General features: G+C 46.3%; 1 protein-coding gene across 1 annotated transcript in view; it reads right to left on the bottom strand.

Annotated features, from left to right (window-relative positions):
- Positions 1-8,695: 8,695 nt before the first annotated feature.
- LOC119176738 (uncharacterized) overlaps positions 8,696-14,238 on the bottom strand; it is a 32,440-nt gene continuing 26,897 nt past the window's right edge. The window contains exon 2 of the mRNA XM_075876376.1: positions 8,696-10,351. Within this exon, the coding sequence (XP_075732491.1) occupies positions 8,696-10,351 (1,656 nt within the window). The remainder of the gene's footprint in view (positions 10,352-14,238) is intronic.

Here is a 14,238-nt window from a genome sequence, read left to right as displayed (position 1 = left end):
GTTGTCGGGGCTTTCGACCCCGTGTCCTGGGTGCTCGCTTCAGTCGAGCGTGACCTGGACGTCAACAAGACGTTATGGTGCGGGACAACGACTTAAGCTCGAGCCAGCGCGCTACACGAGAAGGCGTGTTTCACCGTGGACGCTACTGCGATGGACACAACGCCACGTTGCCCGGTGCTGAGGTCACCGCAACGACGGCGCGCGTGAGTGTGGTTTTCTAGACTTGGTGTCGTGGGAGCGAAGCATGCTGACCATAACAACGTAGACTTTCTCCTCGCGCAAAAGAAACTTTATTGTAGACTTTCTATTTGTCATTGTGAGATTTCTTCGTGTGTGTTCTTGTCCTCGTCAGATATGAAGAACGTCCTCGTGTTATCAGGTTGTCTTGAGTGCGTCCGATGACCGGGGCCCATTGAGTAAACCCCCTTACTCACCACAATAGACCGATCCCACAGGCCAGTTTCGCGACGCCACCGCTGCCGCGGCAGCCGCGGTGCATACCGGTACTTGTAGTCGTCCGGGCGCACCAGCCAGCCGAAGTGCCTGAGCGTTCCCTTTTCGATAGATTTTTCGGTCGTGTGGAGCCGTCTTACGATGGGAGGATTTACGTGCTGTGTTCCTGGATACTACAAAAACAGCACAAGGGATAAAGGCTTGGGTTTCTACGTCTTTCCTAAAGAGCAAAAGCTTCGGGAGACGTGGATTCAGCGTATCAACAGGGCTGGACGGGGCGGCAGGTAAGACATCTTATTAAATGTATAGTGCCGCTTTGAAACTAAATAAGCGTATTGCGGTGGTTTTTTTTATGTGAATGTTTAATCATGAAGCTTAGCATACCAAAGAATATGATCTTTGCTCACTCTGCCTGCGTATACTCTTACCGGATAGCTCAGCCGCGGTTCGCGGTTGTGCATGCCGGTCATTTTTTAGCGCATCTTCCTTATTCTAGCGTTTTTTGTTACCGCTGCGTACTAATATTATTATTATTACGAGTTGTAGTGCTGAGGTCTTTTAGTTTTCCATGTTGCGCAAGTGCAGCACCGCGTACGCGGCTTGCGTTTTTTTTTTTTACAACGCAAGTGGCAAGCATGCAGGCATAAGGGGAAGGCAAGCTCATTGACGAGGCTATCCTAATAGCTCTACCGTACATCGAGACCTTACTTTTTAGAAACGACGTAACGTACTTCACGGCACGCTTGCAACAACTTACCCAGAACTCGTTGTGCCAAACGGCGATTAGCTTTCGCGGATCACCCTCGATGCAAACGGTGCCTCTGTAATCTCGTCCTTTCCGTAAAATAGTTATCTGGTGCATGCACGCGGCCGATTTCGCTGCACCTATGCAGATGAGTGGTACAAACAGCTGTATAATTTACCTGTGTGTGGCGTTGTCGAGTGAGGCTGAAAATTAAAATTACATTTGTCATTTGCCCTTGACTGATATGGAACTTTTTGTACGTTAATCAAGAGAAAGTGATACTGTTGTCTTGCAGTGGTAGCATGCAGACTGGACATTTAAAAGGAACCTGAAAACGCAGTAGGTGATGTTCAGTAGGTGACGCCACCCAAATTAAGAATTTCAAATATTATTACTACCAAATGCTGTATGTTGAACGCGACACTCGTGCACGTAAGTGCCGTAAGACACGAAAGGTTCGGCGCCGCATATAAAGCCTGTCCCCAACAGCACGTCACTGTGCAAACAAACGTTGCAATCCCCGAGATGCACATGCGAAAAAAAAAACAGCCGCGCAGAACAACCGCTTACATACATCACTCAAATGAAAACGGTACTCAACAGGCAATGAACGGGTGGCTGTCCTAAGTCCCGTCGAAACGAAGGAGTAGCAGGCACTTATGACCGAAATTCGCGCCGCCTGCTCCCATTAACAGACAATGTAGGTATTGAAAATACTCACATGACGACTTTTTCTTGCTGGTGAAATCGGAGAGACGTCCGCGAAGCTCCGGCGCAGTACTGAAAAAGCGGCGGCCACTGCGTAGTCGCTGTAATCTGGTTGACCGATTGACTAAAACTAAGATGGCGGCGGGGCAACTCCGGAAAACCGGCGCATGCGCTGATCGGCTGGTGGGATCGGTCTATTGCATGGCGAGCCTGCCAGGATCGGCACTTACCATCTTCAAGCCGAAAATCCGTCACGCTCAAGATGCCTGTTAACGTGCAAAGACTGCTTTGTATTGGAGAGGAGGTCGGTTGGTTTTGATCCGATTTAGAGCGAATGTTGCGAGAAGACCTCGAAGCGGAACGCGAGAGGATTCATTTCGAACTGCAGTACATATGCAAAAATGATAATGACTATGAGCATGTAAGACGGGAAGGAGAGAAGCTACTGTGGGAAATACGCACGGCTATCTCAGACATACGAAAGATTGCAAGACGCAAAGCAGCACGTAATGAGGCTAATGAGCTGAATAGGGTAAAACCTCACCAATACGAGACATATATCACTGGTTCGCGGAAACGCGAAAACGTGAATGATGAAGAACTTGACGTTGTTGCTCCAGATACACAGTCTGCAACTACAGTTGCGAAGCGGACATGTGGTGACAACACACTTCGCAGTGTTAGTCTTTGCCTTCCTCTGTTAGGACCTGTTAGTCAAACTAACACTGTTGCAAAGAGATCTCAGTCTGTGACTTCGGAACCGCCAAGTGGTCGTGGTAGCAGGAGTGATGTGAAGGAAAGCGCAGCCAGTAACCATGGTACAGTTGACGTGCAGGAAGCTTGTGTACTTCGCGAAAGCACGCCAGCAGAGTGTATGTTAGGCCCGAGTCAGACGACCACCTTGCCGGCTGAAATGATCGTTCAGAAGCTCAAGTTAAAGGAAGTTTCTGACGACATTCCTGAAATAGAGCCGCAAGGGAAAAGGTCCGGCAAGAAAGACCTGAACCCCCAAAACACTACAGCAGTTAGGAACGCCATGAGCCCAATATATATGGGTATTGGTACCACTTAGAAACAGATCAGCATCCATCCAGAGGAAGCTTCCCGTGCTTTGGGTACCACCCAGCCGGATTCTCAGGTACAGATTTCATGGTTGAGTACTGGTGGTTGGATCTTAGCATCTACAGGGCTCCGCGTCACCCAGGAGCTAGCCGAAAAGAAGAACGCTGGTTCTGCGCGAGCACTTGGAAAAAAAAAAAGAATCGGCCTATAAAGCTGGTGCACTGACACGGAACTGACCTGTGCTCCAATTGTATGTATACATTTGTGATGCCCACTTGCGGCTCTAGGTATCGTGACATGAAAATAAGTTGAATCACTCTCCACTTTTGAGATAGCCTCACGTCAAATCTGCGCAAGACATGTTCCTTGGTAAAACGTAGACAATATATTCAATGTGATATCGGAAGAAATGCTGCAAATAGTGCGCTTCTATGCCGGTAAACCTTTGAGTGTAACTTGAAGTGCTCTCTAAGTGCCGGTGAAACACTTGGACATTCTAGCCTACAACAATGGTGCAACTCCGTCTCGAACTTGTGCGCCTGAACTTCAATCCGGGCAGACATTGCACCGTATGAATGTAAGCAACCAAAGTGTCTATCTGATACCACCTTTACATCCTTCGGCTTTGTCAAGTTGCACGCTCTGTGGACTAGTTCAACAGTAGCAGCCAAAGTGCGTGCAGCTTTCTGAAACAGGGGGGAAGAATGTGATGACTGCGACGAGTGAGCCGTAGGGGCCGATTTATTTGCGATCGGTGTGCGGGGCCGATTCAGCGTTTCAGGTGTGAGGGAATTACCATGATGGTGATAGCGGTGAAATGATGAAGCTTGCCTATGCGCGTGCTCGTGCGCGTACCTCGTAAAAAGCTCCCGAGCTCGGTGCCAGTTGACTTAATTTTCGATGATATTTTCCCGAAAAATGCCAAGTTACTTCCAAACCATGTTCTGGAGGGCCTCCTTCAAGACCATTTCAGTCATTTTCCCAAATACGTAGTAATTTCAACGGATGCAACGCAAAATCTTCAGAAGGCTGGAGTAGGTATTTTTTCTCATCAGCTTAATTGGTCTTTTGCGCTCCGATTGCCTGACTTCACACCAATTTATCTCGCAGAATTCCTGGCTATTACATTGGCTCTTCGAAAACTAAATTATCACCAATCAAAAGCTATTATTATTTCGGATGCTTTGTCTGTATGCACACATCTAACGTCCGCAAAGCAGTCTCCTCTTCTCAGATTATTTTGGTCTCTCGTACTGCATAGCCTATCAGAAGTTCGGTTTATTTGGGTCCCCGGGCATGCTGGAATTGTACTAAATTAAATTGCTGATTCGCTCGCTTCAGCATCGTTAAATTTCCCGGTGGTGCTAGTAGCTCCACAGTTTCCTTTTATTACTGCCGAACAATTCAAACGCCTGTTAATCTTAAAAATCAACGAAACGTCCCTCCTACAATCTGAAGAATTTCGGCACTTGCAATTCACATGGAACACCGCAAAATGCCCTTCCCGTCAATGTGAGGTGACCCTCACAAGCTTTCGCTGTAGAGTTCCTCGGTTAAATTTTTATCTCAACAAATCAGGATTTTCATTAACTATAACCTATGTGCAGTTTGCAATGAACCGGAAACAATAGATCACTTTCTTCTCACATGCCGCCGCTTCGCCACACTGTGCCGAATAATTCTTGAAAGACCGATTGGTACGCTCGGATTGCCAGTCAATACATCAACCCTATTGTCGTTTGGAGCCAGTCAGTTGGGAGTGGGCCGCAGTGCTATTCTGTCAGCGCTACATAAATTCATTCAGGCAACCGGGAGGATACGCTGCTAGTGGTACTGCCAGCTATATCCAATTCTTTGTCCCCCTTCCTCATTCTTGTTAATTTGTTTTATATATTCAGGTTTATCGAATTCTTCAGCACTTTTTTCACGTTTTTGCAAAGGAACATTATTATTATTTTATTGAAATAAAAAATAAACGAAGGTTTCTTAACTAATTTCTCTTTCTTTTTTTAGCAAGAGTTGTAAAAATATATCTATTATAAGGTACAGTGTGGCCAATCCCCCATGTGGTTATGAGCCAAGATCTCCTAGGCGACAAGACAAGACTAGACAGGCTCCCGAGCCACGGGAACAGCTCGGCTAAGCTCAGAGAGCAGAGCGCAAGAACAAGTTCGGCCCACGCCCCGACTGCTTGTTCTGACCCTCGGTGTCCGAGCCTCGTCTCGGCGTTGAAGTTCTCGGGGGCGTTCTGGACTGGGCATCGCCCCACCTCACCCCGGGATGGCCCGAAGCAACGTTCTTCACGGCCAGCCGCTGTTCTGGTCTCGGAGCGAACGTACGCAACCGGCTTCGATGGTTGTCGGGGCTTTCGACCCCGTGTCCTGGGCGCTCGCTTCAGTCGAGCGTGACCTGAACGTCAACAAGACGTCATGGTGCGGGACAACGACTTAAGCTCGAGCCAGCGCGCTACACGAGAAGGCGTGTCTCACCGTGGACGCTACTGCGATGGACACAACGCCACGTTGCCCGGTGCTGAGGTCACCGCAACGACGGCGCGCGTGAGTGTGGTTTTCTAGACTTGGTGTCGTGGGAGCGAAGCATGCTGACCATAACAACGTAGAATTTCTCCTCGCGCAAAAGAAACTTTATTGTAGACTTTCTATTTGTCATTGTGAGATTTCTTCGTGTGTGTTCTTGTCCTTGTCAGATATGAAGAACGTCTTCGTCTTATCAGGTTGTCTTGAGTGCGTCCGATGACCGGGGCCCATTGAGTAAACCCCCTTACTTCCCATAAAACAGGGGGGAAGAATGTGATGACTGCGACGAGTGAGCCGCTATAGGGGCCGATTTAGCGTTTCAGGTGCGCGGGAGTTACCATCACGACACAGGACGGCCAATTTGCGGCAGTTTGAGCGTACTCGCGAACTCGTCCCCAAGCCGCGTCGCCTTGGAAGCGATCACAGACATCGAGGTTGAGACGGAGGACCTCTGGGTCACCGCGGTCGAGTCCGACGCCGTGGTCTGGGGCGTACGTGCAATTGAAGGATGACGCGCAAAAACGCTCTACAAGAATTTATCCTCCCGATGCAATTCTTAAGGAAAAGATCATTTCCGTACACCGATTGCCATTAATTGCATTAACTAGCGCGTACCGCACAACTAGAACAGCAGCTTTGCAGGTCATAACAAGGGCACGTCCGATAGAGTTGGAGCCTGAGCGCCTTTGCGACGAGTTTTCTCTATTCGTTAGAAGACAGCCCACATGCTACGGTCCCAATTATTACATACCTAATAATATTCAATATTCAAGAGACCCGAGGCAGGACCACTCGGCTGATCGAGCATGTTCACATTCATATGCTAAACTAACACGACACGAAATCAAGATTGCGACAGGTTCACGCTCACTACATGTCTATACCGATGGCTCCTACACGTCTCGTGCTGCTGGAGCAGCATATATAATTTTAAATTACAAACAAAAAATACTTAAAGTTGCCCAATTTGAAATACTTAACGTAAGCAGTGCACACTGTACAGAAATATTAGCATTACAAGAGGCAGTAAATTATTTAGTACTACACACACCGAAATTACAGATTAACATATATACAGACACCTTTTCTCTACTAACAGCACTAGAAAGTGTAAAATCGACGGATGCACGAATAGCACAATTGGTAAAAGATCTTACATCACATAAGATGCGTGTCCCCGTGAACCTTTATCATGTACGTGGACACAGCAATCTCTACGGTAATGATTTGGCAGACGCAGCCGCTACCTCAGCCTCAAAATATGGCCTTATCAGGTATTCTAAACTTTCAGTTCAAACGATTAGAACAAAATTTATAACTACATGTACGCTTTTTGGAATAAAGATTGGCAACAAAATCATTCCGGTACCACTTTATTTAATTGGGTTCCAAATATTGACAAGATACCAGTGTACTTCCCATCACTTAAGTCTTTAATACATATTTTAACTGGACATGGACGTTTTCCTTTTTACTTACACCGCTTTAATTTGGCATTACATTCATACTGTCCATGTGGTCAGGAATGTAATACAATTCTACATTATTTTAATGAATGTTGCACTACTGCACCACTCGTAGCCACAGTAACTAGACCAGGAGATCCTTCGCCCATTACAACAGAAGAATTTCCTGATCTATTAGCAGTACAAAAAAACAGAGCAGTGCTGATTAAAATGAAAAAAAAAAAAAAACAATCGATGAGTTGTTAGCGAATTACATTAGACCACCATTAAATTCGGACGGATTATGATCTCAATTTAAATTGAGAGTTCAGTCTGATAAAGTACAAGCCGCCAAGGGTGTGGTGACTCCAGTCTAGCTTCTTGGACGGGCCTATAAGTTACCTCGAATGAGGAAAACTTAACTACCGGGCCTAACAGTCGTGGCTGACTTTTCCCAGCGACTTGGGAAGCGGCTTTTCAAAATATTAAGGAAACAAGAGCAAACATCATTATGAGTCTTAAAAAATACTAACAATAATAAATAATTTCAACCAACCATTTAGGGCGTGGCGGCCCATGTCCAGCGACTAGGACAGGCCCAACTCAATGTTATTCTGTAATGAAACAGAACATAAGCGGGCCAAAGAGCCGTGGCTGGCTCTATCCGTGCGACGGCAGAACGGTTGACAATAAAAATAATATTTTACATCACGCACTTTTTCATTAGGTTTCTGCAATTTAACGCACAACATACAAAGTGCTAAATGTAACACTTAACACTGTTAAAAAAAGACTCTATGGGAACAAAAGCAGGCCGTGAGATATGGCCTTGTATACACACATACGCTCTCCAAGGATGGCAAGCCTTCATACAGTATACAACTATTTGTACTAAGGCTACCCTTTCAAACTTCCAAAAACTACTCTCATACTTGAGATCTGAACCGTAGAAAAAAAAATGTCTTATCAAAATTATAAAAAAACGAAACTTTACAGAATACTATCTCGTAACATCTCATCATAACAAATACATAGAATGGACAATTGAACATATTAGAAAAAAGGCAGTGGATCGATGGTGATTCAGAAGTACACATTCATTATCATAATGGAATTTCGCCTCTTTCTTTGCTATCTTTCCTTTATTTTGCTCAATTAAGAGTATAATGAATTTGTTTAACTTTTCCCCCCTTTTTCTTTTTTTACATTTTCATTTTCCCTTTTTCATCTATGACTAAAGTTTATTCATGACATTATGTGGTGAAAATTATACTGGTTTCAGCAAATAAAAGAATTTGACGCCGCTGAGCGGATGACCGGACGGGCCGAATGTTGCGGCTCGCTCGTGCTCTTACAGCATGTGATCTGGAATATATTTTTATTTTCCAGATTTATGCTACCTGTGCCTAATGATTACCATTCAGTTTTACAGATACCGGAGTACTTCAACTACAAGAAAAAAAAATTAAAGCAAACCACATCAAGTCACAACCGACAAGGCACATCTTCTCCTGGGCACATTTCTAGAGCCTCATCACAAGTTTCCCTGTTCTCTGATTTCTTTCTATAAATGGTCTACGCGAGACCATTCTGTGCTCGCTGAGCCAACGCCTTCGGACACAAATACGTTACCGTTTACCGTGCCAAACCTTTATTTTTCCAATTATACCCCTTTTTATTTATTTTAATTGGTTTTATACCTGCGATTGCTGCACGGTGGAGCAGGCTAAGCACCACTTTCATTTTCAGTTATTTTCCTGTCCGGTGACGGAGAGTTTGAGGTGGGGCGTACGCGGTAGCCGACGTTGGAGCCAGGCGTGTCGCAGCGCCACCGCCGGAGTCATGCGGGTCGCGGGGTCCCACTCCAAGCACCGCTTGAGGAAGTCCACGAACATGGGGTCGTCGCAACCTTTGAGGGCGCTTGACCAGTCCTTGGAGCCCGGTTGACCGCGCAGCTTTCCGCGTCTAGACCGTCCCGCGCCTAGAACTACGGCGCCGTCGGGTAGCGTAGTGACGGTGCAGTAGCGCGGGTAGCCCTTGGAGCTGATGAAGTTCTTGGCCCGCTTGGCCTGGTCGAGTAACTTCTGAGGCGGCGGGCCTAGCAACTCCATGATGCAGGCCAGCTGATCGGCCTCGTCCTCGCCGGGCAGGAGTGGCCGCCCCGTGAGTAGTTCGGCTAGGATGCAGCCGAGACTCCACATGTCGATGGACATGCCGTACTTTGCACCCAGTATCACCTCCGGCGCTCGGTAAAAGCGCGACTGGAGGTAGCTGTAGACGGGTTGGTGTTCGAAACACGACGAACCGAAGTCTATGACCTTGATGCTCGATCGACCGTGCTGTTTGAGCAGCACGTTCTCGGGTTTCAGGTCGCAGTGTATGACGTGACTGCGGTGCAGCGCGTCCAGGCACTGCAGGAGCGAGTGGGTGAACTTGCGCACCAGCTGCAGGGAGAAGCCCTGGAACTTGTTCTTCTTGATCAGCTCGTACAGGGTGATGGACAACAGCTCGAATGTGATGCACGTGTGGTTGCGGAATGTGAAGTGTTCCAGCATGTGGATCAGGTTGAACGTGTTGTCGCGGTCCTCGCGACGCAGGAAGTCCAGTATGCGAATCTCCTCCTGCGCCTGCCGGTGGAATCGCTTCTCGTTGCGAATCATCTTGAGGGCCACGTATTGGTGCTGCTTGTGGTCGTACGCTTTGACGACCTGGCCGAAGGAGCCCTTGCCTATCACCTTGAGCATCTCGAAGCGGTACGCGATGTGATCGTGCGTAACGTGGAGGTACGAACCTTGATCGTCGTCGTAGCCGCAGTTGTTCGGGGTTCCTGGCGCTCCCTGGCGCTCCTTGGCGTTGGCGCCTAAGAAGTAGATCTGTGGATAGTTAAATATCTCTTCTTGCTCGTACGGGCTCAGCTTGTGCATGTACATCTTCATCACCTGCTCCGGCGTGGCCACCAATGTTTTCCCCGCGCCACCGCCGCCGCTTCCGACAACGGCGACCGCTTTGTTGTCGGGCGAGTCGCCGTTCTGGTCCATGTTGATCAGCTTGTGCACGCTCGACTGGAACTTCAAGCCCGCGATGGTCTGGTTCTTGATGGGCGGCAGCGGACTGGACCCGTTGCCCCCACCGTTTCCACCCAGCGCCGAAGAGTTGTTGTTGTTGGCGGCGTTTTTCTCGATGTTGCCGGCCGCCAACGAAGGCGCCGAGCCATTCATGTTGGCGATCAGGGACCGCGTGCGCGACAGGGGCATCGCGGTGCACTCCCGGGAACTCATAACCGCCGCTTGCGGCCGCCGCCAACCACTGCCAACTGCTCCACCACCGCGCCACTGGTTGGCCGCCGTAAATGTTGAAATGAGGATAATGATGGCAATAGGCTGCTGCTCACCTAAAGTCAGCTGGAGCAAAAACTATTATAAAAACTGATGACGCAGCATTTGTTTAAAAAACTATTCGCTAGAAGAACAAGTTTTTTTTATGTGTAGCGGTACGCAAAATTGTTGTATTTAATCATTTTAAAACTGAAACTTGGCCCCAACGAGGGCGCCCCTATAAGAAAGTGCAATAACGCGAGTGCCGAGAGAGGTTAGTAGGCCCACTCTGGGTGTTTGAAGCAGAATTGTATCAAAATAACATGCAAGTAGGTAGCGGCGATGTACCAAACTGCAATACCGCGAGGCCAGATGGCGCGGGTAGTACTATCATCATCAATAAACAGACGTGTTTTTTTTTTGTTGCAGGTGGGGGGGGGGGGGCGTGGCTGGTTCGCGCTGCTCGCTTCCTCTGGTATTTTTTTTCATTGTTAAATCACGCTTTGCGTCTGTAATTATCGCCAGGTGACCTAGTTGGCCTCGACTGGCAAAAATAAAAAAACGCCAATCAAGTAAGGTTTGCATCGTTTATTGCGAGTGTCCAAGCCGGTACAACCAATGTATACGGTCGGGTCCGAACAAAACAAGTCTCTCATACATATCGAAAGCTTTCAACCCATGTGTAAAGACTCTTGGAAAGCTAACAAGCATATGCATATAACTGAACATCGAGATCGCTGAATGAGCGTCGCTGTCATTGTGTTGCGGCGTTCGAGTTTAATAGCGTGGCTTCAAGAAAAGGGTCGGATTCTGCCATCAGATGCGGCGCTTGCCCTGTAGTGTTGATCTTCAAGTGAAGTGAATGCATGATGTGGAATCGGAAAGGAAACTTGCACATTGCCGATAAATAGCTCACGCAGTGAGAGCAATGTAGTTTTTTTTTTTAATTTGTCAAATAAGCAATTGCGGATGCGTGCACTTCTGAAATTTTTTCGCTCTGCAATGCTACATTGAGTACTTCACAATTGTGCAATGTCGCGCCGTGTCGAAAGGGTAGGCACTAGTTTTAACTCTCAGCCGTGAGCCCATATCAAAGGTAATATGTATTTAGGTGATGGGCCTAAAAATATTCCAGGCTTGCTACATTTATTGTTGGAGTTAAGTTACACAGTTACTACAGCTAGATTTCTCGTCGCAGGGAATGACCGGTCCGCTGAGTATGCAGCGAACATGTATGCTTAAGGAACAGTTCTGAGGTCTGTGCTTACAGATCGAAAAGGCCCGATTCTAAGAAAAATAATCTTCAGGCACGCATTGTACAATTTTCTTGTTTGTACATTTTTGTTGGTGCTTTTACAGTACACTATCTGCTCAGCTCTGAGCTCAATCTCTTTTTTGCATAGACATATCGATAGAACATGAGCACTCTCTTGCGAGCAAGCACTCCTGAAATCAATTGGGGGTACATGGTGTGAATCTGTCTAAATACTGGATCAATAAAGGTCTCATTTATTACACACTTGCTATTGTGTTTACTCTTTCAGTATACTTGTGCTTGAAAGCTGAAGTTGTTTTCTCCCTGCTACTTTTAGAGGTTAGGACTTGAAATACATACTATCTTGCAGTGTGGCTGAGGATAAGTCAAGGTCATGTTTGTTTCAACTACCTGTGCAATTTTCTAGATTTTTTGAATGACTGTAGTGCACAGGATTTCACTTGGTAGTCGTAGACACTATAGCTATAACAACTTAATTTAAACAAAAGCAGATGTGCTCAAAGAAATCTGGGACCTTTCTCTGCTATATGAAAAAAATAACAGTACCACATCCAATGAACACAATCTTGTTCCTCACGACAGCATTCCAACTTGGATGAAGCGGTGCTGCAGGTACTCAACACCTTTATGATTTATTATTTTAGGAGCCTATTGAGCATGTGTGCAAAGCTAAAGCAATTAAGTGCAGCCTTATAAGCTTTGGTGTATATTTTTGTAAACTTGTATGACCGAACACAGTTAATTAAGACAAAATAATTCTGAGTATAAATTGTTAAATTGTCTCACAAGGCACAACTCAATGTTGGTAATTCCTGCACTGAGGGGGGGTGTTCATATTGTAATGCAATTAATAATTTCTGACGATTCACATGCCAACTATGAAGTGATCGTGAGTCGTACAGTAGTGGGCTAATTTAGATTGATTCTGGCTTCCAGGGGTTAAAACAAATGACATTGTAGCCTCGAAGGAGAAAAGACTGCCTTCGAAACATTTGCTCTGACACCTCATGTTGACAGATTTTGTATATTTTCAAGCTTCTATCTTTTAAGGGTCAGTTTAGTTCACCTGCACCGATGGGAACTGGTTCACAGCTGTGCACAAGGAGTTCAGAACTTGTGCAGCCCGATTTCAGCAGTGCAGCATCACAAGTGAATGACAAGGTGGAATCTTTATTCTTGTTCGCTTAATTTAAAGAGGTGCAATCTTGGCAAAACACGCCGCGTCTGTACAGGCGGGTACGGCACCTACGTCTAATGCTATGTTGTTTGTTAAGCTGTGCGTGCAGCTGCACCAAACCAGCGCCGTCAGAGTAGCAGGTACTGGAAAATCATACACTAGGTTTAGTGCTGTACCTCTCCTGCGTTTTTTTAAATGAATGGCATGGTTTAGAGGATACTATTGCTGCACCACTGAAACGAATGGCGAGGTACAGCCTTTTGTAAAGCGGATCATGCTGTGCAGGCGAATTGAACAAACTCTTAAGCACACAAGTGTCTTAGCATTTCACCCCCATCAAAATATGGCCACTGTGGCTGGGATCAAACCTGTGTTGTTCAGCTCAGCAGTGCCCCACAATCTAACTAATGGTGTTACAGTTTCAAGGTTATTGAAGTGTAGATTTTATGCTTGTGGCTAATCTAAAGCATCCCTCCACGATATGCGTGGCAAAACATTCACAAATACAGCATTGCATGTGTGAGGTTCAAGATGACCTGTTGGAGTGGACGTTCAGATGTTTCAACGTGCTTGCAGAGTGGACATTCGGGGGTAGTCATCCTGTTGTTGCATGGCAGTCTGGAAAAGCAAGTAACATCACCGTATGTCAATGCATGAAATCAATGCATAATCAATGCATGAAATTTTCCGAAGTAAACAAATAAAATCAGTTAACTAGTAAACAGCAGTATTTTATACATATATGTAATGGTACCTCATAACACGTGTATCACTCAGGGCTGCTTCTTCACGAGGCATGTCATGTAGCAGGTTCCTTGCCCATTGTATACACAGCTGCTTTCATGTCAGGTGGGTCAGGAGGCTGTGGCAGAGAAAGAAGTATTTGCGATTTATGTGACGCTTTCTTTGTCACACTATAGCAAAACCACACCCATAATTCTGTGATGTTTCTCAAACGCGACTTCGGTAAACTATCAACTCGTAGGTTTTCAGCACTAATATATGGGCTAGCTACGAAGACACATGCGAGGTGACAGTGATTTATTTGGCTTCTTTCATCGCAACGGCCTGGTTAGTGTTATCTGGCGAAAGAATTTCAGAATTAACTATTGAGTCAGCGACTCGTTCCCACGTGAAGCCAAACCGCAAGTAACGCACCGTTTTTCCGTTTGCAGAGTGAGACGTCAAACGATTTTAAAATTTAATATTGCAGTTCTGCCGCCGTGTGACGCTTACGCATTGACAAAAAAAACTACATATGTTGAAATAAACCAACTAGCCCCGCAAGCAAACGTCTTAAAAAACTGAAGTGGTTTTTACTCACCGCCCCGAGCTTGCAACGGGTGTTCATCCGATGAAAGCTTCAACGGTCGCTTCGTTCCCCGAAAGTCACTTGAATTCCCTTCGCGAAAGCATTTAAACGAGTGAAAATAAACAGAACGAGAAACAGCATGTTGGTCGGCAGAGGCTCTAAACATTTACAGCAAAACAAAACAGTCCGAGACACATCCGAACGTACCG

This window comes from Rhipicephalus microplus, chromosome X, assembly GCF_043290135.1.
Source record: "Rhipicephalus microplus isolate Deutch F79 chromosome X, USDA_Rmic, whole genome shotgun sequence".
Taxonomy (NCBI): Eukaryota; Metazoa; Arthropoda; class Arachnida; order Ixodida; family Ixodidae; genus Rhipicephalus; species Rhipicephalus microplus.
This window is presented reverse-complemented; position numbering and strand designations above follow the sequence as displayed.